The sequence below is a fragment of the Falco biarmicus genome, chromosome 17 (genome assembly GCF_023638135.1).
Source record: "Falco biarmicus isolate bFalBia1 chromosome 17, bFalBia1.pri, whole genome shotgun sequence".
NCBI classification, from domain to species: Eukaryota; Metazoa; Chordata; class Aves; order Falconiformes; family Falconidae; genus Falco; species Falco biarmicus.
This window is the reverse complement of record NC_079304.1, coordinates 3551213-3575758: the sequence shown is the minus strand read 5'-3', so window position 1 is coordinate 3575758 and position 24546 is coordinate 3551213. Positions and strand designations below refer to the sequence as shown.

General features: G+C 45.0%; 2 protein-coding genes across 5 annotated transcripts in view; both read right to left on the bottom strand.

Annotated features, from left to right (window-relative positions):
• Positions 1-234: 234 nt before the first annotated feature.
• Positions 235-6765, bottom strand: KLHL11 (kelch like family member 11). 2 transcript variants are annotated; one of them, XR_008825920.1, is made up of 3 exons: positions 6270-6765; positions 2609-5895; positions 235-469 (listed from the first exon to the last, which is right to left on the bottom strand). XR_008825920.1 is itself a non-coding variant. In XM_056362183.1 (2 exons), exons 1-2 carry the CDS (start codon positions 6740-6742, stop codon positions 4299-4301), a joined length of 2070 nt encoding a protein of 689 aa, XP_056218158.1. In that variant the 5' UTR covers positions 6743-6765; the 3' UTR covers positions 235-4298. The 2 variants fall into 2 exon arrangements, 1 of the variants encoding a protein (XP_056218158.1); XM_056362183.1 differs by having other exon boundaries at positions 235-5895.
• An 851-nt stretch (positions 6766-7616) lies between these two features.
• ACLY (ATP citrate lyase) overlaps positions 7617-24546 on the bottom strand; it is a 30326-nt gene continuing 13396 nt past the window's right edge. For 2 of the 3 annotated variants that reach the window (XM_056362380.1, XM_056362381.1), the window contains exons 7-29: positions 24218-24352; positions 22295-22409; positions 21663-21799; positions 21193-21254; positions 20911-21028; positions 20600-20754; positions 20111-20201; positions 18899-18928; positions 16959-17100; positions 14857-15025; positions 14283-14387; positions 13842-14038; positions 13579-13660; positions 13106-13216; positions 12440-12567; positions 12151-12244; positions 11719-11873; positions 10653-10803; positions 9950-10093; positions 9628-9741; positions 9001-9083; positions 8675-8751; positions 7617-8473 (exon numbers count right to left, since the gene is read on the bottom strand). In XM_056362380.1, coding sequence (XP_056218355.1) covers positions 8379-8473; positions 8675-8751; positions 9001-9083; positions 9628-9741; positions 9950-10093; positions 10653-10803; positions 11719-11873; positions 12151-12244; positions 12440-12567; positions 13106-13216; positions 13579-13660; positions 13842-14038; positions 14283-14387; positions 14857-15025; positions 16959-17100; positions 18899-18928; positions 20111-20201; positions 20600-20754; positions 20911-21028; positions 21193-21254; positions 21663-21799; positions 22295-22409; positions 24218-24352 — 2690 coding nt within the window. In that variant the 3' untranslated portion in view covers positions 7617-8378. The remainder of the gene's footprint in view (positions 8474-8674; positions 8752-9000; positions 9084-9627; positions 9742-9949; positions 10094-10652; positions 10804-11718; positions 11874-12150; positions 12245-12439; positions 12568-13105; positions 13217-13578; positions 13661-13841; positions 14039-14282; positions 14388-14856; positions 15026-16958; positions 17101-18898; positions 18929-20110; positions 20202-20599; positions 20755-20910; positions 21029-21192; positions 21255-21662; positions 21800-22294; positions 22410-24217; positions 24353-24546) is intronic. The other variant, XM_056362382.1, reaches the window with a different exon arrangement.

The following is a 24546-nucleotide window of genomic DNA, read 5'->3' as shown; positions in this document are numbered from 1 at the left end:
AAAGGAAGTCAGGTTCATCTCTTCAACAAGTAGCCTGCCTGAATAAGCAGCTCCACTTAGCTAATAAAGTCTTCTGAGCAGCAACTATACTCACGTACTCTAAAATAAAAACCACTGATAAAAGCTGAAAGAATCATTAGTCTTTAAAATAAAACTTTCACTCTGTGGCATCACAAAATGTACGTATCGGCCACAGCCTACAGAGCAACTTAAAAAATATAAGGTACAACTGAATGCTAGAGAAATAAAAGGTTTATTTTCATTAATTCACTTATTACAATAAATTTTAGTACAGTGTATTTAAGGTAAAGAACATTACAGTAGGATTTGTTTCAAACAGCCTATACACACATACTACTTTACCTTACTGGAAGTAAGTACAGGAGTGCTGCTTCCCCAAGCAATCTGCTGAAGTCTATATTATTATCGACAGGAGAGTACAGCTGCTGTGATCCACAGTGACATGGACCTATGAGGAGCATCTGACTATTAATAGTCTTCAAACATCTCGTTAGTTCCACACTTTACATTCATATTAGTAATAGGGTTAGATCCTCAGGAGCACCTGTTTTATCAGACTTCCACTCAGGACTGTCAGATTAGAGATATGACTTATACCCTAGCATAATATGACAGAGCTGAAAATAAAACTAAGCCATAAACCACTTATTTTAAGCTTGCTTTTTAAAGCCCATTGACCGTTACATCATACTATTACAAGGTTGTGTTCAAAATAACCTAAAAAGTTGCAATTCCTTGTGAGTCAGTTTGTCAGTAGCAATCAGTCTACTCCGTGACACACAAGCTGAGCCAATAGTTTTAACATTTACTGTAATAGAGAAAAAATGATATTGAAATAGTATAGCAGAACGCTTGGCGTAGTTACTCATAATGCACACTAAAAGTTGGCATGCTCTCTTCATTTCTGGAGTGTTATCCTACTATCTGCAAGGGAGTCTTATTAAAAATACATACAAACCCAGCATACTAACACAGTATTCAGGTAGTTATAAAACATTATGTACACGTATGGCACCTAGAAATTACGACGACGACTGCGGAGTGCTAGGCAGGATGTGTCCTACTCCACTAATACTTTGAGCAGAAAGGCAGGACACGAAACATGCGTTTTGTGGCACGTATTCAGTAAGGTCTAGAGGTATGGTTGTCATAAGGAGGAGGAAAAACTCCGCCTGATATTTACATTAGTAAGGCCAGAAGTCAGCCTTCTAATACTTACTGAATACGCGCTAGGATCTTGCTGACATTTAAGTAGCCACTAGAAACACACTGAAAGAATTCCCAGGCATTTGTTTATAGGATCGTTTTATAAACACCCAGCAAGCTATAGCAGTCAAGGGCCACAAGGAATTTGTTATGTGATTCACAGGTTAGTGGGATAAATTACAGCCAGAATCAAGAATACAATTCTTCCAAACACCTACGTGTGATCCAGTGGATAGTTAAGATTTATCAGTTAAAAACAATGTGCAATGCAATTGGTCCACTTAAAAGTCAAGGCTAAAAAACCCCCAACCACTTAAAAAAATCCATAGAATCGGCATAGCAAAAGTTAGAGCAAACCAGTGGTGTTCACAGTGCCCATCGCTCACCATGCAAACAGAGCATATGGAGATATAGTGCATCACATACAGAACTGTGGCTGGCATTTGCAAATTAAGCTGTCCAGATACTAAGCTGTTTTGACATTGTCTTTGAGTGGAATGTTTTTAGTAAACTATACAGCTTGTATGTCAGCCAGAAGGTCTTAAGGTAAGTGCAATATAAATTTTGCTTAGAAAAAGACAGACTGCAAGAAATTTGTTCTTGCATCTAACTCGGCTGCATGCTGCCACACATTAAATCCACTTAGTTCATATTCCAACTGAAATAATAATCTTGGTATTTGTCCCTACAACTTGTCCATATTTGTGGACAGGCTACAAAAGGGCTTTGACAGAGCTGTGGTGGCCTGACACACCACCATCCTTCAACTGCTTGTTAAATCCCTACAGCAATGTCAGTGGGATGGAGCATGTAAACTCTTCTCAGTTGCTTCTGTGCGAAGCCTGGTAAGGTATCTCAAAATCAGCCCCCACAAATTTAAGTTTAATCAGTGGATTTAGTGCTAAAGCCATAAGGCATTTTCGTGCTTCTAGTCACAAACCCTGCTGTAGGGGCAGTAAAATTCTTAAAACTACTCCAGTCAAATCTGTAAGAGTTCATGGGCCAAACTCCACTGATTAACCCCTTGCTTACAGGCCTCCATGAGCTGGTTTGGTAACAGTCGCTTGTGAACATCAGCCTTACACCTGAACAATTTCCTCTCTTGCATTAGGCCAGCATTGTACAATTTAATCTGCCCTAATGAACCAACAGGCAAATAAAACAGAACACAGTTACCACAGATGAGGAAACTTCGACTAAACTGTCAGGATTTTCAAGTTATTTTTCTTTCCTTTTTTTTTTTTTTTTTTTTTAACAAGGCTATTCTATTACAAAAAGACAAGTTATTGATATAAAACGTGGCAAGTGAATCACGAAGTGGAGCATTAAGGGATGTACACATCAGAGAAATCTTTACACACTATGTGGTTGAAAGACTTACCCAGTGTTTCAGATATGATCTAGGTTGCCTGCTGAATTGGAAAATGAGAAGTATCAGTTCAGAAAGCTAAACAATTAAAAAAAAAAAAACAACAAAACAAAAAAACCAAACTGTTTAGAAGTTCTTTTGCAAAGAAGTTGCCCACATCAAAACCACCAGCAAATCATCATATGAACCAAAGATAGTAAAGAGACTCTCCACCAATGTTTGTCTACACAAATTTTGGAACATCCTGGTTACTCCTCCCTTTCCCTTCCCTAAGATCCCGAGTTCGGCTGCATGTGAAAACCTGGAAAATTCAAACGCAGGGAAGGATGGGGAAAAAAGGAGGCAGGAAGGATGCACTGAAGCCACTAGTAACCTAAACCGTCCAGGAGCACTTATCAGGGGGGATTGTTCAGCGGATCAGTTAACTGAGAGACAGTGATAACTCTAAAGGAAACATTCCACCTTCTGCTCCTAGGGAGTACAGCAGTAAGCAAGCCAGAGCCAACCAGGGCACTGGTTTATGCAAAACCACCTCAAAACACCAAAAGGTGTTTACATCAGCTTAAATCTCGCCACCACAGTATGTAAGGAAATCCAAATATTTAGACTATGAGGACTCAACTGTCCTACTTCAAGAGCAACCCCAAGTGCTGATTGATTTGTTAAGGAGCACTGCAGCACAGTAAGTTTCTCGGGAAAGCATACCGAAGGCAAAGGGTACTGATTGTCAAAGACAGGCTGGAAGCAGGCTCTTGGGGGTTCTTCTGATCACTTTTTCACTAGAATTAAAATGTGTGCAACATTTGGGAAAGGATCTACAAATAGCTCAGGGTTCAGTCTATTACTGTGGTATAATCTCATTCTTACTAATCCACACTGGTGGAAGTGAATAGCCAACGTTGGTGGGTGGCTACTTTGCTGGTTTTCGCTCCTTTTATCAGGCTGATTCTTGACCCAAGTTTCTAATGAAGCTGTCAAAGACAAACTCAAAGCATCTTCAGATACACCTGGAAAAAAAAATAATCTACTGCCTCAAGTTCTCTGTTTTAGAAGTCTTGTGTTCTACCAATCATCCATTTACAAACTCTGCAGCCTCTCTACAACATACAGATAAAAAATATTTAATACACATAGAAACATCCTGAAGTAATTTTATAAAGAAAGATTGTGCTTTTGTTTTCATATACAGGTATAACTACTGCACTTGCTTCCAACTTGGGAAAGCTAAGTACACTAACACCAATATGTGAAGTTTAGTCACTGAGGAGAGAATCAAAGGAATGTCAATATTTAAGTGCAAATAAAACAGGTGCTTTCAAGCACACACAAATGTAACCACTAAATTATTGAGATCTTTAATTTTCAAAATAGAACTGTTAGAGACTTAACTCCACAGAAATCCTTGAAAACAAAGACCTGAAGAGAGAAGTAACAGACTTAATGTTCCCAGAGGTATTTCACAGCCCGATACAGGCTACATTTTTTCCCTGGGCACCACTAAGTAATACTGTTGGATTCGCCCAATTTCTCAATTGCCATCCGTCCTCAATTTCTGAGCTTAAATTTTCAATACATAAAAATGCTGTTTTTATGCCTCAAATCCAATCAACACCCTCATGTCTTATAAAGACTTATCAAGCCTAAAAAAAATAATGTTTTAGCACAGTATTTCCTAAATTCATCAGGAGTGATATTTCAGAAACTAGCACTCAATCTGTGACCGTGGCATTCTCCGTAAGCTTAGGGAGTGTCGGTGTATTTCCTGCATCTGCCTCTCCTGCATTTGCCTTATTCTATCTTTCTGCCACATCAAATTTTGTGGCATAGGGTATCTTTGTGTTCCCTGCAAGCATCTGAAGGGAATTCTCACGTGGCAGGCTGTTGCTCTGCAGCGAGGCTGAGGCATAGGAGGCAAAAGCATCCAGCGCTTTCTCTCAGCACAGTAACGATAGGCCTCTTTCCTGTATTGCTTGTCAATATCATCGCTGTTTTTCCACCCCCCAATGATGAAAACATCATCTTTATAATAACAAATAGCCGCTCCTTCAATGCTAAGAACCTCTGGGGGCAAGCTTTCAAGTATTTCATCCGAGGCCCTGCCAGAGATTTTTACCTTGGCTTCCTCGTTATCTATAGGGTAACTCTTGGGGCAGCATGATGCTGTATGGTAAAAGTTTGTGTTAGCAACAGACATCTGAAAAGAGCAATAATTATCAATGAGTGGCAGAGACTCCACATCCTGCCACTGCCTTGTTTCAGCATCGTATCTGATAATAACCGCCCTCAATCCATCTTCGCTATCACTGTCAACTGGGGTACGAGCAGCAACATAAACAAACCGGTCTTCTACAGAAACAGCTTTGACATCACGAAGGATTTTTGGTGCCGACTCCAAGTTAAGCCATTTATCTTGCTCGGGATTATAAATGGCCACATCTTTAAAGCCAGGACTGAAATTGCCATGTCCACCAATACTGTACAAGTTTCCTTTAACTTCAGTAAGGCCAAAAGAATGCTTTCTGGTTATTAGATTTGAGACTTGCTCCCAAATATTTCTATTTGGATTGTACCTTTCTACAGTCTTGGCAAACCCTGGTTCCATGGAGCCAGCCACATAAACGTAAGATTCTGTCACAGCAACAGCATGCCCATCAAGATGATTATGTATGTGCGGTAAGTTTACCCACCTATCTTCGTCGATGAAATACCCTACACACTCACTCAAGTAATCTCCTCCCTCCGATACACCACCAATCACCATAATGACATCCATGTTTTGTCCAAAACGCGGCAACAATGCTACAGGACAAGCGGAATGTTGTAGATTACCAGACTGCAAGTTCTCAGACCGCAAGGCATGACTCTCCACAGCTTCGGACACCAATTTAACACAGGCTTCGTTGCTCGATACCAACCTTTCAGATTTGACGTGGCGAGTAAGGTAAGTGGGTTTCATCTGAGACAATCTAAGCAGTTTAAAGAGATCTTCAAAGTACCTCTCTCTTTCCTCCGGATTCTTCTGAACCCACTTCAAAACAGTCTCAAAGAGGATTTCTTCAGAGTCCACTGTGATCTCCGAGTCTGAGAGCCAGTCCCTGACAAGATGAAAGGGCAAAGTGTAGAACTCCTCATCTTGGATAACTTTGTGGAAGTTTCTCCTGATCATATCCTGAGCTTTGAGGGCCAGCTGATTCAGGGAATACATATGGGCTAAGCTGTGAACCGCCACGCAGTTGGAGAGGTTGAGTTTCTTCTTCAGAAACTCTCCACAGAACTCTTTTAACCGGGTCAGCAGAAACCTGCAGGACAAACGAACACGGGTGAGGTGGCTGCCTGGCAGCCTGGTGGTGCTGCTGCGGTCAGCCCCTGGCCCCCGCAGCCCCCAGCCCCGCTCGCCCGTCGCCCATCTCCAGCCCCCCGCAGCCCCGCTCACCCGTCGCCCATCTCCAGCCCCCCGCGGCCCCAGCCCCGCTCACCTGTCGCCCATCTCCAGCCCCCCGCAGCCCCCAGCCCCGCTCACCTGTCGCCCATCTCCAGCCCCCCGCAGCCCCGCTCACCCGTCGCCCATCTCCAGCCCCCCTAGCCCCGCTCACCCGTCGCCCATCTCCAGCCCCCCGCGGCCCCCAGCCCTGCTCACCTGTCGCCCATCTCCAGCCCCTCCAGCCCCGCTCACCTGTCCGCCATCTCCAGCACCTCATGGACGTTACCGGGGCTGACGCGGATGGTGCCGGTGTACATGAAACCGACGACGGCCTCCACCGTGTCGGGGTCGGGGCCGCCCTCCGAGCTCCACTTCTGCAGCTCCACACGTCCCGACCGCGACTCCGCGAAGCCCCCCGAGAGCAGCGGGGTGAAGTACTCGGTGGCGGCGGCCAGCACGGAGCGGTGCGCCCGGTACTCGCGGGCCGCCCCCGGCCGCCCGCCGCCGAAGGCCAGAGTGATGTCGCAGTAGAGGCCGTGGCGGCGTTGCTCGTTCTGCCGCCAGGCCAGGCCAGAGCAGTGCGCCGGGCACCCGAACTCCTCCGCTTCGGCCTCCCCATCCATCCCCCCGCCGCCGCCCCGCGAGCACCCGCCCTCCGCCTCGGCCGCGCCGGGGCCCGGCTGCTGCTGCGGGGAGGCCGCGGCCGCCGCCATCTTGTCCGACATGGCGGGCTGCGGCCAGGGCGCCTGCGCGGGGGCTGGCGGCGCTGCCGCCCGGCGGGGAGGGGGCGCCACCGCCGGCGCTAAAATGGCGGCGGGGGCGGGGGGGGGGGCGGTGCGGCCTCAGCCGGCGCCTCCGTCCCCTGGGAGCGGGGCGGGGGGTGCCGTGAGGGGAGCAGGGACGCGAGCGCCGTGCGGCCCCTCGCTGCGCAGCGGGCAGACGGGGCGTTCGGGCCAGCACCGCGGCGGGGGCGGGCGACCGGCCCCCCTCGCCCCCAAACACCCGCCTGGGGGGAGCCCGGGCCTGCCCCGGGGCTGGGGGGGCTGGGGGACAGCCGGGGAGGCCACCGCGGGCAGCCGTGAGGGGCTGGGTGGCTCTGCCACAGGTACCGCAGCTCTGCGGCCTTCTGCTAATTGCTTCTCATTAACATGGCTCTCAGGCAAACTTGCAGGGAAAAGGACTTTACAATCAGGAATTCACTCACTCCTAAGGTACTTTTTTTTTTTTTTTAATTAGAATGAGGTGAGCTGTAGGTGATTACTTCACGTTTACTATGCACCACAATTCCCCAGCTCTTGTATAATGCTCTATCGATTATTTATAACTTCATTCCTCGTTTCTTCCCTGCTTTGCAAAATCTCATCTTTTTGACCCAGACTGAAACACGGTAGGATAAGTCTGTATTTTTTGTGTGTCTGTTGTGGTTTTTATTCCCCCCTCCCTTTTTTTAAATCGACCAGAACACACACACACACACACAAAAAAAAAAAAAAGAATAGTTTTGTCATATGCCTGGTTCCCGGTTTGTCATAGAGCCTGTTAGACACTGTTTAGGACCAACTTTTAGAAGACAGAAGTAGAGAGAGGAAAAAAAAAAAGTAAATTAGTAGTGTATCATTTATTTGAGTTAGTTACAATACACAGACAAGTAGGACACAAGTTATTACTGAGATTATTTTTGCATCAGCAGATAACATGAGAGTGACATTCCATATACCAGCAGTCTAGTAGTAAAGGAGGTTTTTTTGCATAAATACAGACACCGGAATACATGTAGTTTCACAGTTTTAACAGCAGTATGTTACAACTTTACACTTTAAATTACTACACCAGAGTTTGAGTAACATTGGTTATACATCAGCAATGGTCCCACTGTTTAGGATACAATCAGACTGAAGATGAGAACACAGTAAACAAATTGAAAAACAATCAACAATAAAAATCCAAAGTCATGGCTTATGGGAACAATGGGTACTTTTCCTGTCGGGAAAAGTTACAGCTTGTTACCAGACCAATGGATCTTCTGCAAGTTCAGTAAGACTGCACCTAGGAGCAAAACTTCCCCCCACCCCAAACTCTTAAAAATCTTTTCTGGGAACAAAATGAAACAAGAGTAGAAAAAAAAAAAAAAAAGGTGAGAGACAGTATTAAATACAGCAGGTAACATATGGAACATCACAAGTTTTGGTTTTTATTAGACTAAGTTTCTATTCTTATAAAACAGTTGCTTTGCACAGTTTGACCAGGCAGCTTAATGTCTATGTACCAATGGTCTTTATACATCAAAGTCCCATTTGTGACTGTCCTCTGTGCAGGCTTCTGTCTTCTTGAAGAGACATTCTGAGGCAATACTACAGGTTCTCACATGGTCATGTGCTCTGGTAAAACATAGGATATATCATCCCACGGGTGACGGTACAGACCTTGCTTCAATCTCTTCTGATCCAGGTAGTGTCCTAAAACAAAGTGAGTGGTCTGTGTTAGAAATTTTCTGTTCCTCCTCCTCCTCTTTCTTTGCCTTGAAACAACTGTGATTTCTGGATTTGTACAACTAGGATTTTAGACAGAGCCCCCATCGAGCTTTATATTTCTCTCATGTTCATGGCAGCAGGGCATCCCCCAGTAGGATGGAAAGGGCAGGAATGTGGCAAACTTACCAATGAATCCCATACTCCTGCCTAGTACAAAGATGCCATTAAGAGCTCCTATATCAATATATTCATCCGCTTCTTCCCTGCAAAAGAAAATAAATTAAATAGTTCCTCATAGCGATCTATTTAAGGAATCAATCTTAGAAAGGCTACAAGTCTGCTCTAATGCCAGTAGCAACACCAAACTCATGTGAAAGCTTTCTTCTCCCAAGTCCAGGCTACATTTCCTTCGCAATGTCCTTTTGAAATCCTGGCCCCACATGAGCTGGCAGGACGGCTCCCATCATTTTTATAGGACCACGACCTAAGAGAACAGCCTACCACATACTTACCGTGTGAAGGAGCCACAATTCCTGAGTACGTCAACAAAGGCAACGCCGATAAAGCCATCTACATTCAGGATAAGATTTGGTTTCTGCAGGAAATGCAAACACACCCCAGATAAAGATGTTAACAGCGGCAAATGATGTTCACCTAGCAACTTCCATCCTCAAGCGTAAGGTAATTTGAGGGTTGCCCATAATTGTGGACACACAAGCCTAGCGACAGAGAAGGCTGCTCAGCAACTTAAGCAAGAGCTGTGCTTAATGTGAATGGTGGAAAAGCAGCCCCAAACAATGGGCCTGCATTTGGTTCAAACCACATAAATTATCTGCCACAGCCCATCACGTGTGCTAGCTCTGCCTCAGTTTTCAAGAACACAGCAGTTCCAGTGTGGGCAGTGGACAACACAGGTAATGGGTTTTGGTTTGCTCAGCACTTTTGCAGTGTCCCACAAATGTCTTCAGCCTTGCCAAACTGTAGTTGTACTTGGCCTCAAGTACCCATAGAAGAAAAAAAACCCCCACCCCAGCAATAATTTATGAAGCACTGCAATTTAAATACAGTATTAACCCCTGGTCACTTCTGCTCCAGTAAGAAAGAATGCTCAAGAGGAGCCAAATGCTAGCGTATTTCACCTTGGAAGTTGTAATTTTTTCTACTTCAAGTGCATAGTCCAACAGTGGGGTGGCAGGGAAATGCTGCTTCACGTAGTCTTTGAGGATCTGAACTCTCATGTCTGGGTTATTGATCTGCAAGGTAAGAACACATTACAGCCACTGATGTTACCTGTTACACAGGGACTGGCCATAAGCTTTACTGTTTGTAGGTTTAAGAGAATTTGCTCAGTAGCTGCCTGTGAAAGTTGCTACTTTTCATTCTTTCCATTTTTTCTCTACCCCACCCTTCCTTAAAAAAAACACCAACAAAACACCTCCAGTACCAATGCAGTTTTCTTACTGATTTGACTCTGTGTCCAATGCCCATGATCAGCTTCCCTTCTTTCTTCATCTTATTCACAAACTCCATAGGTATAATCCCACTGTCGAAGGCTTTGCTGAACATTTTAGCTGCAGCATCCAGTGCTCCACCAAACCGGTCACCCTGGGTACAGTACACAAAGGGAGTTACAGCAAAGGACTCCACAGTTAAGGTAACAAAACAAGCACGAGATTATCTTCCCCATCTGCCCTGCCTACCACTGTGGCATTCATGAAAGTAAAGTTAGGCAGGCACCTGAGATAAAACATCTATTTATAACGCAACGTAAGTGCCAATACATAGCAAACACATCTCCACTAGCAGCAGAGCGTGGAAGGAAACACAATCTAAAGTCTATTTATTCACATTTTTACTCTTCAGTCGTGGAAGAGAATAGGCAACAATATAGGGACAATGCTGACAGCGATTTGGCCTCCATAAAATATTTCTAGACTCAAATGAGACACATCAGAGTAGTCTTGCCTACTAGAAAAATGCTCCAGGTTTAAAACCTAGTCCATCGAGCTATTAAGAGTTGAACTGAACAGAAATTCAAAGCGTGAGTGAAGAGACACAACCTGTCCACGGCTCTGCAGCCAGTCTAAATCTTACATTATTGGTAATAAAACCTAGCCAGAATAGCGAGCAACAAAATTAAATCTTCTGAATATTAGGCACTTACGATAGTAAGAAGACCTGAAGTAAGACTCGAGACAAGATCTTTTCCAGCTCTGGCACAGACGATGGTGTTGTGGGCTCCAGATACAGCAGGCCCATGATCCGCTGTTACCATCAAACACATCTCGATGAACTGGCAGGCATACTTCGGTAACCTGGGCAAGAGAGAGAGTAAAGTCAATGATTATAAAGAAAACCAAACAACAAGACAGTGTTACACTGAACAGTGACTTTTGTTTTAGGTGTATGACTGAAAAGTCTGGCTGGCAAGGCCTGAGAAACAGGAAAGTCCTTGACTTAGTATAAATATTACTTAAAGCACTGATGTTTTTAGTTGTTATCAACACTGTTCCTCACATCAGAGCCAAAACAGCACTGTACTAGCTACCAAGAAGAAAATTAACTCCATCCCAGCCAAAACCAGGACAAACAGAGAAAGGGAGCCGTAGGGTCACAATACCCATCAGTGCATTCTAATATCCTTCTCAGGCATCACGTTTTTATTCAGTTTCCACAGGAGCTGTTTAGCTCGGGGCCGAGGGTCAGTTTTGTAGGCTGAGCTTGCAAACACTCCGTGGGCATTGTGGGTTCCTTTGAGAGGAGCCGTGAGGCTGTGCTACAGTTCTGTTCATCCTGTTCTGCTGAGCTAGAGATTCCAGCTGGTGCCAGGAGTGCCTCTAATGAACGCACAATCAGATGAAGGCAGCAAATTTCTGCCATTCAGGATGTTCCCTGTAGGCTGGTTAGCAAGCGTTTGTAAACTCCCTAATCTCTCGAGTCAAGGTGACTATTGCAATAGGCAAGTAGTCAGCATGAAACAGGCCTAGAATAGAGAAACTTCCTCAACGCACCACAAAACTTGTGGAAAACTACATCCCAAGACTAAAAATGCTGTATGAAGCCTTGAAATGCTGACGCGGTCTCAAAAGAGGGAATACAGAGATGGCATTTCCAGTGAATTTACGTTCACAAAGGAATCCTGGAGTTACTTTTCTTTTTTAAAAGCCCATTAATAAACGCAAAAAACTTCAAGCCAAAGAATCTGTGAGCTTTCACAAAAGCTGCCTCACCTCCTTTGAAACCAGAGCAAGCCCAGAACCCCTCCAATTCCCATCTCTTCTTTGAAGACCTCAGTGATCGGCATCCCAGCATAAATCAGTTCCTGACCTCTCTCATCACAGATGCTTGTCATAAAGGAAGCCGGTTTGCGAATCAGACCCAGCTCCTGAAATTGCAGCATAAAGATGGGATTTTGAACAATCCACATGAGAAGCAAGGGGCAGTAGGAGGCAGAGTGGTCAAACAGCAATGCCTTAAAGCTTGCCCTCAGAGCAGCTGCCACAGCCTAGAACCAGTGTAGCCAGTGAGCTCACAAATAATGCTATAAAGTGTGTCATACAACCCCAAGGCAACACCATTATCACCAGAAGCGTCCAGAATCACAGCAAGTACCCCGTCTAGTTCCTAAGGAACCAAAAAGCAGGTAAAACAGCACGGCTTACCCTCGCCCAGGAGTAATCCATTGGCACAGTTGGAGGAGGCACTTCCTCAGCTGGTTCAATCACTCTTTTGGCCACAAGATCCTGGTAGACAGACCTAGGGAGAGAATCCATTTATCAACTGAAGCCCTTTTAAGGGATATAAGCATGGTGGTCTAAACCCAGACCTTAAAAAAACCCATAAAGAATAGAAGTTGCTTTCTTTAAGCAAGAATATATTCCTTTATCAGGTTAGAATCAGTGCCCTAACAGTTTTTGTCCCTGCTGAATGTGCCCTGGTGGTGTGACTTACTGAATGACCTCTCCCAGCTCATCAAAACTCCGGGGAACAAACACACCAGCTTCTTTCAAGGCTTGATTCTTTGCAACAGCAGTTTCAGAAGCCTGATTGGCACAAGCTCCTGCATGGCCAAACTGCACCTGCAAACAAGGGAGGAGACAGCAGTAAGGAATGCAAGTTGTTTACCTGAAGAGAGTAAAACAGAATAAAGAACTGACTAGGAAACTGGTGACAGAGGAATACCAGTGACATCTGCCTTCCTTTTGGCTAACAGAACTCTTGGCTGCAACCACAGTCAGCATTGCAATATGCAGGGTGTTTTCTGATCTTGAATTGCTCCAGGCTTCTCCACTGATGTTCAGCCTCTCTAAATTCCAGAGCTGCTTAACATGCATCCTTCCCATTCCCACCACTCCAGAAGCACACTGCTATTAGAACCTGTTGTGTTCCCTGGGATCTTTGGGCTCCCTTTACAAGCATGCAGAATCCCTTGAAAACCTCCAGTGGCAGACTACAGAAGCACAAAAAGCTTTTATTATTTATATTTAACTTCTGCACGTTAAATTGCTACTGGCAATTCTGAAAGGTTTGGGCACAGTGAGAGACATTGTTGGCTTTCTAGCTTCCTGTTGAGGATACATACTTGTTTTATGAGTTTGCCCCCATTCTTGCACATACCTCTGAAGAGAACATGGTGGCACAAGTACCAATACACCAGCACACCACTGGCTTGGTGATACGACCTTCTTTAATACCCCTGCAGATCTTATACTCTTCTGTGCCTCCAATCTGCAGAAAGACAGACCACCAAGCTGGTTCAACACTGCATTTTTGTAGAAACCAGCTCCAAGATGCACATGGAACCATTACTTGTAATTTTTTTTTTCCTCCTTTTTCGTTGAGTAACAGCTGAAGTCTCAGAACAAAGCCTCCTTTTTTTTTTTTTTTTAATAGGGGAGACTGCTTGTCTGTGGAATACATTCAACTTCTTTTGATTAAAGCAGTACGAAATAAAAATTGGGATATTCAAGAACAGTATGAATAACTGCCACATATCTACAGCTGTTATTTAGTATCCTTGCAGCCAGGTCAGATCCTCCCAAAACAAAACACACAGGTGTTTCTCAGAGGAGTGAACTGGTCTCACTCACCTCTCCAAGTACTACAATCATTTTCACTCCTGGAGTATCCTCATAACGCAAGACATGATCCATAAAAGTTGAACCCGGATATCTGGGTAGAACACAGGGAAAATGGTAGAAGGTGAATGTGTTTCAGAAACTTTTCTGAAAGAAGAACAATTAACAGCCAACCTGCCCTTCTTCCTTCAAATTACTAATAATTCTTCTGTTGACTGACTTAAAAAAAAAAACAAACAACCAACTGTGTCTTTGTTGAAGACACAGACTCCTACCTGTCTCCTCCAATGGCCACCCCTTCATAGACCCCATCAGTGGTTCGGGAAATGATGTTGTTGAGCTCATTGGACATTCCTCCGGACCGGGAAACATAAGCCACGCTACCAGGACGGTACAGTTTTGATGCCAAGATATTATCCAGCATGCCTCCTGTGTTGCCTATTTTAAAGCAACCTGGTTTGATCCCACCAACCTACAAGAAAGTTAGAGAAGGATGTAGAGTCCTTTAAAATATACGTGAAAATGAGGAACATTTCTGTAAGACCTGATGTTTGTATAAATACTGACAACTAAGACAGTAACATGACCTTAAAATGAGAAACTCATGTGCACTTTATGACTACGGAGAAAATGGATTGTGGGATGTATTTTGCCCTTCAAAGAAAGCTGATCTGAAGATTAAGAGACAAGAGGACAAAAAGGTCATCAGTACTTACCGTTGCAGGCCCAATGATAGTGACTCCTTTTTTATCAGCTGTCTTGATCAGTTTGCGTGTCAGGGCCTCTGGAATGCCCTCAGCAATGATGGCAATGGTGCGGATCTGCATGGAGATGAAGAAAACCATTAGTACTTAACAAGCTGCAGGACAGAGAAGGTAAACAGCTGCTCAAGGGGCATGACCGGCTTCTGCCTCTTGTCACACCTCTGGGAGGTCACGCTGTACGCTCTCCCAGCACATGGCTGCACAGTCTGCTGTGATCTTCACAGCAGTCTCAGCGCACTATTCAGAGGATTTTTTTCACTGCCTTGCACATTAGAGCAGCACGGTATTTTCACCAGCCCAAGAGGTGCCAAGTTCCTCTTACACACGTTGCATAGCAAATTCTAACGCTGGACTTGTAACTCCAGTATCCTCCTTAGAGTCTGTAAGGAGTTAGCATTGAGGTATTTATCGGCCAAACTGGAAGACGAAGACAGTTTGCTAATGCTATCATGGCTTAAGAGACACTGGCACCCTGCTGACAAGAGCTTCCTTCTTTTCTCGGGCTTCTTCTAGATCCCTCACTCACCTGTGGATAATTCATGGTTTCAACAGTGCTGTCATAAGCAGAGCGCAGAGATGCAAAGTTGATGAGAACATCCACCTCTGGGTGCTTCCTCATGGCATCTGACATGTTCTTGTACACCGGGATCAGGATTTCTTTGTGGCCCCAGTAGAACTTCTGCCTGTGGTCACCACTACAGAGGAGAAGATGAAAAAGCCCTGACCCTTAAGGCTACTGGAAAGACAAAGGGATACAGTGCATGCAGATAGAGGAGTTTACAAACCCCAATTCTCAGACACCAAGACCGACTGCAAGACACTCACTAGCAAGTGAGCGTATATGGGGAGGGACCATACTAACAGCAGAAGGTTCTTCAGAGTATAGAACAGAGCAGCATATGGAAGGAGACGGGCTAATGGGGACAGAGGCATCCAGCAAGATGAATAAGCTCTCCCAGAGTGAAGTTACCAGAGCCTCAATTCTACTCCAAGCTGGAAGACAGAATGAGGCACAGAAAGAGTAATGAATGAGATGCATGCAAAGCTGCGTTACGGGGCTGGGACAAATACTGGACTGGGGAAAGAGGAAACCAGTAAACCAGTTTTGGCAGTGAACAGCCAGGACAGTAACGCGAGGGCCAGCCAGCTTTCCAATTCTGCTACAGCGAGACTCTACCCACCCTGCCCCACACGCACTGTGGGGGATGCACCTAGGCAAGTTTCGCTGTAGGTGTTGTCTTTTATATATGGTAGATGCTCCGACTGGAGCTTCACTGAAGTCTACACTGTTCAGTCATTTAAGAGTGTTCAGAAATTGGCTGTGTTCTCATACCGGTACGTTTGTCACAGAACTTTCCAGGTTTTGCCAGCCTGGCTTCCTCCAAAAGGTCAAGCAGAGTCAGATAATTATAGGTAACCTTAAAACTTTTAATCCCTATTGCTTTTTCTTCATCAAACAACTGCAACACTGCAAGGGGTTGCTACTCATCTATAGATGTGGCTATGCCTGCACTCAGTTTTAGTACCCTGAGGTTTGCACTTGCTGAGAAGTTATCACAGAGCTGCAATTATCATCAAAGCTGCACACTAACAGTACAAGGTACTTAACTGTCAAGAGGCAAAATTCTCTGCAGGACAGAGGCTGATTAGACATCAGCTACCCTGGATGGCTGTAAATACCACAGAAATGAAACAAACCTCCTACCTTTGTATGGGTTCCCATCTCACTGTCTCAGCAGCAGGCCAGACAGCCACTCCTTTCCTTCTCGCTACTTGCCCCGTTTGACAGGGAGACCCCCCCACACACTTGTGAGGTACAGTAACAAAGCAGCTTATGCACAGCTGTGCTCTGGAGGTTCCAATTTGAAACACCCAGTAGCCTCTCATCCCCGTTAGCTGTGGGGGATGAGGTAAAAGAGGGTGAATACCACAAGAGAACTCTATCCCACAGAAGGATCCGCACTCTTCCTGCCTGCTAAGAAACTACTAAACTACTGCCACTACAGGAAAGAGTGTGAGCAAGATGAACGTGATTTTAGTTGTGGTGTGGGCTTTTTGGTTTTTTGTTTTTTTTGGGTTTTTTGGGGGGTTTTTTGTTTTTTTAATTTTGTTTGGCTACACAACAGACAGACTGCTTTTGTCTATTAACAGATCTGCTACAATTCTGGCTAATACTTGGAGGGGGAAAGTCCAGCTGCTGTGGACACAAATCAAAAAAGTCTCAGACAAGCATGCAGCAAACAGCAGAGTGGAAGAAACCGTGCATAGCCTTACTGCCTCTGCTAAGCCAGTGGGCTGTTAAAGAAAGTCACGCCTGCCTTACTTGCTGAGTGAAGGAACAGAATTTGGACACCCTTTGAAAGGGCATGAAGTGGAACTTAAATTGTGTGGCTAACATTAAGCTGTTTCAACAGAGCAGCCCTTTGGGGGTTGATTGAGGGAAACATGAAGCAGTCTGCAAAGCCAACCTGACGGTGGAAGGGAGCACAGCAGAAGGTGTTAAAGCAGATATGTAGACTAGGGCAGAGCTACGCTTAAAGAACAGCAGAGACTAGAAGAGGAGGAAGCTAACAGAAGAATTTGAGGGAAACAGTCAGAAAAAGAATGCTGTCAACACAGGCTACTTACGTGAATGGATAAACCATGGCAGCTACTGACGGTTCATCCCGGGAGCAAATATAATCAAAGTCCAACATTCCTTGCACAGCGCGTGTCTGCATCCCCCAAATGATAGCTTTGGTGTGACGGCTGAACAGAGTTGTAGCTTTACCTGCTCAGAGAGATGGAGGTGGGGGGGTGGGGGGGAAAAAAAAAAAAAAACCAAAACAAAAAAACAGAACAAAACCAAAAACACATTCAAAATGTACATCTGTGCAAGACAAGAGCTGTAACTTTGCCAAATGTCTGCTGAAAGTCTCCTAGGTGAGTATACTCCCCTCCCTCCAAACTGAACCCAACAGATGAACTCCAGGATATAGTAGCCACACCGTTCAAATTAAGTAAGAAACTGTAGATGAAGCAGCATCCCCCTTCCCAGGATTCTGAACACAATAGCCAGGTTTTGGGCTTCATCAAATTGGGAAATGCTTCACCACAGGTAGCAGAGAGCTGGTGTAGGAGGGGAAGAGAGAAGTGAAAACTGCCTCTTCCTCCTCTCACATGGGCTATTCCCATTCCTCCCAGATAGTTTTATTCTGCAAAGCTGAAGAGGAAGTGAACTTTGAATTTTATTTATTTATTTGCATATGGCCTACAGTCTGGGAGAACCACAGGAGGTTTGCCTCCTATGTTTGTCAGGGCACCACAGTAGGTTGCTAGGAAATAAAAAAGAAAAGCAGGAAATGGAAGGGACACAGAAAGCAAAGGAGCTCTACATGCTCAGCTTTTATTTTCAGATTTTTTCGATGATCAGAATCCAACACAAACCTGACAGCTCCAAGAATTTATATATGGCCCAAAACTTGGCTGCAGGGGACAGAGTCACAGGAAAGGCAACAGTTCAGCTAGCGAGGATGGACTGTTTGCTTTAAGTATATTTATGCCACTTGGCACAGCAAAATGTTGAGTTACTCCCTTTGACTCCAGGCAGAGTTCACTGTAAAACTCTTAGGAACTCAGAACTGATCCAAGTTCTGATGCCAACTCAGTCTACCACTAATTTCTTTTTGGCTTTGAATTAAAGGTAAACAGCACTGGGGATTAAACAGGATACTGTTCTGGCTTTAACAAGAAATCAGCCGCTGTTCTCCAACCCTACACGTTCATGGTTTAGATGCACTGCCACATGACCAGTTATTAAAAAACTGCCTACCCTGAAAAACTCCATGTATCTTGCAGGTCCTTGCAAGAAGGTAGTATTAGTACTCACCAAAACAGGAAAATGCAGGCCTAGAAAGGTGATGCTATTTGTCTGAGACCACCCAAGGAAGAATCAGACTTCCCCTTCTACTGTCCCTCCCCTTATGATAGGAGATGGCTTGAAACTCTACTTTAACCCCGATTCAGCAGTTTCTTCTCATCCGGCACAAAGCTCGAAAGAGTGCTTAAAGTCCCTGTAACTTCACTGAGCACAAGCTTTAATGGTTTGCTGAACTGATAAGGCAACAAGAACATTTAGTTCATTCAGTGACTTTTCCATGCCCTTCAAGGCTCGTAAGCACAGCACCTGCACTATTTTGTTTCCCTTTGAAACAAAAGGCCAGTTATTATGCATAGTTAGCAATTCCTTCTTTTTGAAAGCAGAGTACAGAGCTTTTCACAATATGCCTAGGTCTGGTTTTCTCTATAATGACTGGGGGTGGGTGGGGGTGGGTGGAAGGAAGATAAAGTTTGAGACCTGTCCTTCCCTCCCTCAGAAGCAGTAAGTTTTTGGGCAAAGGAGTATGTGACCTGCACTTGAAAAAACAGATGAGAAGTTCTTACGGTGATAGCTATATATGCTGGGCAGGAGGGAAGGACCAGACAACACTGCAAACTTTTGGAGAGAAAAAACAGCAACAAACCCAAGAACTAAAAAAAAAGTCAGCTGCCAGCAAGGCCAGGCACATTCAGCTAGTCACGTGTCCTACCTGAACCAGGTCTTGAAGCTGGGATTGAATCTGTTAAAGAGAGAATCACTCATGCAACAATATGACAGAGTTGGCTGCTGTCAGCCCAACGGCAGGGCACCTGCAGCAGGGTGCTGCAGCTTCCCTCCTCCCCACAGCACTTGGGCCTTTTGGGTTTTGCTTTTGTTAGAAAACAAGCAGGCTAGAGCACTCTCCACTGTACTTCCTCTCCAAATATCCAGAAATCAAGTTTTGCATTCTGCAGTCTAGAAACTTTTTGCTTATCCCAGCACAAACACATTTCAGGTTCAGGTGGCAGTTCCTTGCGCTGCAATCTTGATGGCACATGTTTATTTTCAATGTCTTTTTGAAGCATTGCTCATGCAAAATGCTATGCACAATGATTAAGAGAATAGTAGTGGGTTTTGTGATGCATTGGAACTAGATATGAATGTTGCCGTCATTCATATGACAAATCAACATCATATGGTTGTAATGAGGCCAGTATCCCCTCACATTCAGAGGAGAAAGAAATTACCACAGTCTGTCCCCGCCCGGTTCTGCTGTTGTTTTATCCCCATACAACATGCTCTTACGCAATAAGGCTTCCAACAAATATGAGCAAAAGGCTGCCAAAGCTCTTGCATATCACCATGCTAAAGCAGCTTCCTACAGACTTTAGTGAAAAAAAAAAAACCCAAACAAAAACAAACCCAAAATCCACCACCACCACACAACACACTACACAGTAAGCTCTGATCCTAAACGTGTGAGGAGTATGTCACAACTCATACTGAACTACCTGACTACACAGTGTTGCAGCAGCATGTATCAAGAAGGACTTTCTGAATACCTACACTGTTCCAGCAGCATCCTGTGGGAACACCCCCAGGTACTCAACTGGAAAGCAGGCCTCAGTTCAGCAACACAGCACAGACACCTGCTGTCCGCTGGCCTTGCCTAAGGGGACGTGGGAAAGCTGGAATTCTCAAACCATGCTGTTCCCTTTCAAAGGAGCATCCCAGATCAAGGCAACTCTGGCTCACCTCATGTATAAGCTAACAGCGCAAGTGACAACATTCTAAAAGCACTTAACTAAATTCAAAGCAGAGTGAGACTGGTACCACCAAATTGCTTCCCTTTATATCCAGACAAAAGCGTTACTCTAGTCCACATTCTGTCTTTTAGGAGCAGAAGAGAACTCTTAGCAATCATTTCTAACGCTGGACTTACCAAGAGGTGCTGTCGGTTTTGCCTTCTTGGCTGGAGCGATATCATCTGGTTTGGACTCTGAGAAGGAAGCTGTTCTGCTTGGTGCTGGAGTCTGAAAGATTCGGAAGCCAAGTCAGTAAGGGACAGCATGCTAGAGAAGGTCTGGAGCATGCAGGAGGAGATGACCACTTGGCTATGCCGGTCTACAAAGAAAGTTCATTTTGAGGTAGGACTATTTTGGTCAAGCGAGGGAAAACTCCTAAATGACCAAGTTACAAAAACGTGACTTGCATCTATTGGGCTTTGAGGGGCCACGTTTTCTGCACAAGCGAGGGTGATGTTGGGAGGTCCCTCCTGATACACCATCCAGGCAGAGTCATCTTAGCTTTCCTAGAGCTGTGTACCAACACAGTGGTGGCCGAGATCCATTTCTGACCTGTTCAGAGAGGGGATGCTGCCTTCAGGAGGCTCCTCACAAGTGTTCCCGTTCACAGAGGGGAAGAAACTCACCGAGGGGCTGCCGCTGGCGTTGAGGAGGAAGTTGGCGGTGTGGGCTGCAGCAGGCGGTTGGTTGGGGATCGGCCGATGGCCGAGCGCCATGCCCACAATCGCCGTCATGTGCGTCTCCGTGCCAAAGACATGGATGGGGATCCCAGTGGTCTTCCCTGTGTAGGCATACAAGCACAGTCAGCCTTGGGGGAAAAAAGGTTCAAGATGGGCTTCTGGCAAAGTGAAGCATTTAACCTTGAAAAGGTTCAGCAGAAAGCAGGTGGAAAAAACAAGATGCAAGAACAAAAGTTAAGGAAGTGGTTGCTCCTTACCAACTTCGCCCATGACACGTAATCCTTCCTGGTAGTTTGGGCCTCCTCTTCGTACAAAGATCCTCACCTCATGCTCCTTCAGAGGGCCTTGGTAATCCTTAATGGCTCTCACGATGCCCTAAAAGAAACACACAGGACACATGAACTGGGAAGCCTGTCCCATAGTCTCAGGAACTCCTGGAAAAGATGCACTGTCAGCCTCAGCACATCAGCAAACTGGGAAGGAACAGCTTCGGACTAAGGACTGTGGGCATTTACTCATACTTCCGAGTAGTCACTTACTTTAAAAGTGGCCGCGACATTAGTGAAGTTAGCAATGCTGCCTCCAATGATCAGGATTTTACCTGAGGGAAGAAACACACATAAACCAAAACTGGTTTTAGAACACAGTGTACTCTAAGATTATGAAGCAGTTCAGGACAAAGTGAAAAAATGCTGCAGTTCGGACTAGCCAATAGTTTGAAGTTGTGTTTAGCAGAGCCTGGAAGATAAGAGCTTTGCATCAAGTACAAATTTTTCCAGTAAGACTCTTCCAAGCCACATCTGCTTTTTGGTACATGGAAAACTACAAGTCCTAGCTCTTGCTTCAGAGATGAGAGAAATCCATCACTACTTCACTCAGAAAACAGCAGTACATGAAAAGCTCTGCCAGGGAAGTCTTAGCATAGTAACAGCCCGGATTTGTTCATTCCCCCCCCACGCACACACACACACACGCAGCTTCACAGCTTTGAAATTGCAGCGACTCTTACCTTCAGGATGCTTCTCTCTTGTCATGAGGGAGAGAATAGTCTTAGCATAGTCATAGGTCTGTTGCTCGCTTGGGGCTCCTGAGTATTCCCCATAATTAGCCAGTTCATTCACACCCCCCAGGTCACAAATGGTGTCACTGTAAAAAAAAAATATTAAGAGGTTAGTTAACCTCTAGTTAGTTAGTGAAGTGAAGCCTTAATAAAGCATTCCAAATTCCTGGGAAAGTGGGACTTGCAACAGAGAGATCAGGCTGTCTGCTGAAAAGAATCCTGCTCTCCTCTTGGTGCCAGTCATGATTAATGTTGCTGTTCTTCCCAGATACAATGGGAACTCAGTGCCTACCACGGCAATGATATTACCATAAACAGCTTTCAGCCATCTTGCATCTTTCCAAGTGAAAAAACCCGTATCTCAACCTCCCAGAATTAAATTATCTCTAAGGGACACTACGTTCCGCAACTTGGTAAGAAACATGCACAGCGTCTTCATTCTGAAGAGGTCCCAAGCAGTCGTGGCAGGAGAACGATTGCTTTAGAAGCATCTCCTTTCGAGAGGCTGCAGCAGTTATATCAGTTATTTTCTTCCAGCACTGTAAATCCACCCCCCTCTCTAGAAACCTTGTTCCTGTTACCTGTAAACCACAGAGGCACCACCACCAGCCACCATGGTCCAGATCCTGCCTTTGGGGTTGAGAATAGTAAGCTTCAAGCTGGCTCCGCTCTTTGCATCCAGATCAGCGATGTAGGCTTCCTGCAAAGACACCAGCACACAATGTAAACTTCCTGCTGCATCCTCCTTTTCCAAATCAGAGTGCTCATAGCGCAGGGCCCGTTTGGACGTGCAGAGCTCCCACGTATGTCACCTACAACCAAGGGGACAGCAGAACTACCAACACCATTTTTGTAAGGGAGAGAGACCCAGCTTCATCTCTCAGGGGCCAGGACCGATTTGCGTTAGGTGTTCTGCAAGAGAGCACTGAAATCGGACGGGATGCAGGCAGCTGGCGCTATTCTCCCTGTAACAAATTCAAAGGGGATCAACCTGAGCATACGCTCAAATTTTGATTCTTGGGGGTGGAAAAAAAAAATAATCATACCCTCCAAAGAATATCTTGTCTTTATAAGGCCTTCTGTCCCAAGTGAACTTCACAAGTGATTGCTATAAATAAATCTGACATTGCTTCTGGATCTGCACTCTACAAATGAAGGAGATTTTTCCTGTTTGCACATGAAAAACTTTGGAAATGCAGCCGACTGTTGGCTGCATTTCACTGGGCTGTACCACACTGGCTTTTCCATGAACTGCTCTGCCAGCCCTGGGAAGCTTCCAGGTTCCATGGCTCTGCACATGACAGTCACAGAATCAAATGCCTCTGAACTGAAGTGTCTTGTTCTGACCTTGTCTGCAGACTGAGACCAGAGGAAATTTAAAAATCGACACACCCATGGCTACACACCCTCTGGTTGTGCTGTAGCCAAGCATGTAATCACCGAGAGCACTGTAATTTGGCTCAACGTGGTGTTCCTGTATCAGTGTGCTCGCCTGTTAAGCAGCACTTCATTGGGAGTTCATTAAAATTCTCAGCAGAGACACTGCCATAATAACCTTCACAGTGCCTTGCAGAGGGATGATTCAGAGGGACAAAAACTGTACTAATCCTTTTTAAGAGCAAATTGAGTTAAGTGTTGGCATCCATGGAGAGAAACAGCTAAATGGATTTCCTGGCCATGTTACAAAAACCTTCCTCAACTGAAGCATAATTATAATTATTAAAATGAAAAAGTGAGGACAGAAATCCTTTTGGAGACAGCAGAAGTCACCTGAAATAAGTAACAAAATTAGTGAGAGAGCTCTACTTCCAACAGTTTTTGAAGCTGCCAGGAGGCTATGGATGAAGGAGTATTTATGCAACCAGCAGTACAAACCCAGGGAATTCCGAGAGGGAATGGGCATTTTAACTTCAAAACAAAAAGGTTGCCTGCAGGCCTCTTCTTAGCCACCACTTTTCAGGCAAACAGGTGTATTAACATCTTAACTTTTTACTTTAAGGTTTGAGAGAGAATAATTATTTTCTCTGGATTCACACTCACATGCAGATTTTGCACACAACTGCCACTCTACTCTCAGAAACTGTAACTGAAACACTGAGGGAGCATCAGCTGCCACGAGGCTGTTAACAACAAGTGCTCCCACAAAAAATAATGATGTTGATGGGGAGCAGCGCAGGCAAGAACCACATAAGAAAGACTGTACAAGTACAGAGCTTTGGCACCTAGCTGAATCAAGTTAAACATAAGTCTCCCATTTTCAAAAGTCAATTCTGAATTAAAGAACCAAACCAATATCCAAGCAGAGATGGAAAGCAGCTGCAGTTCAGAATGTCATTACGAGCAGTCCTACAGGTTTGCACAAGCTCTTACCACGGATAACAGTACCGAGGTACTTGAAACACAGCAACAAAACCCACTGGAAAACCTCACTGCCATGGACATACAAGTAATGAGGAACTAATCTTGTCCACAATAAAGGAATTCGGGCCACGGCGGGTTGTTACTTGCCTCTGGGTAAGCTTCCCTGCCAAAGGGAGGGGGAAACTCCACATCCCCCCATTTCACTTTGCAGATGTAGTCAGCAGTTGCATCAATCTTTGCGGCCAAATCAAGAATGTAGACACCATCATTAGTCACCACTGCATTTGGAAAAAATAGCAGAATTAGCTCTGTTTTGTACAAACGCGTGTTACAGATACACTCATAAAATTTGATACCATGCAGACATCCTTACAAAAGCTAGGTCACCTTTGCTCCCCTTCCTCCACATCAGTCGGTCGGTTGTATTTACCAAACCCAGCATGTTTCCTGAAGAATTAACTAGTGACCATGG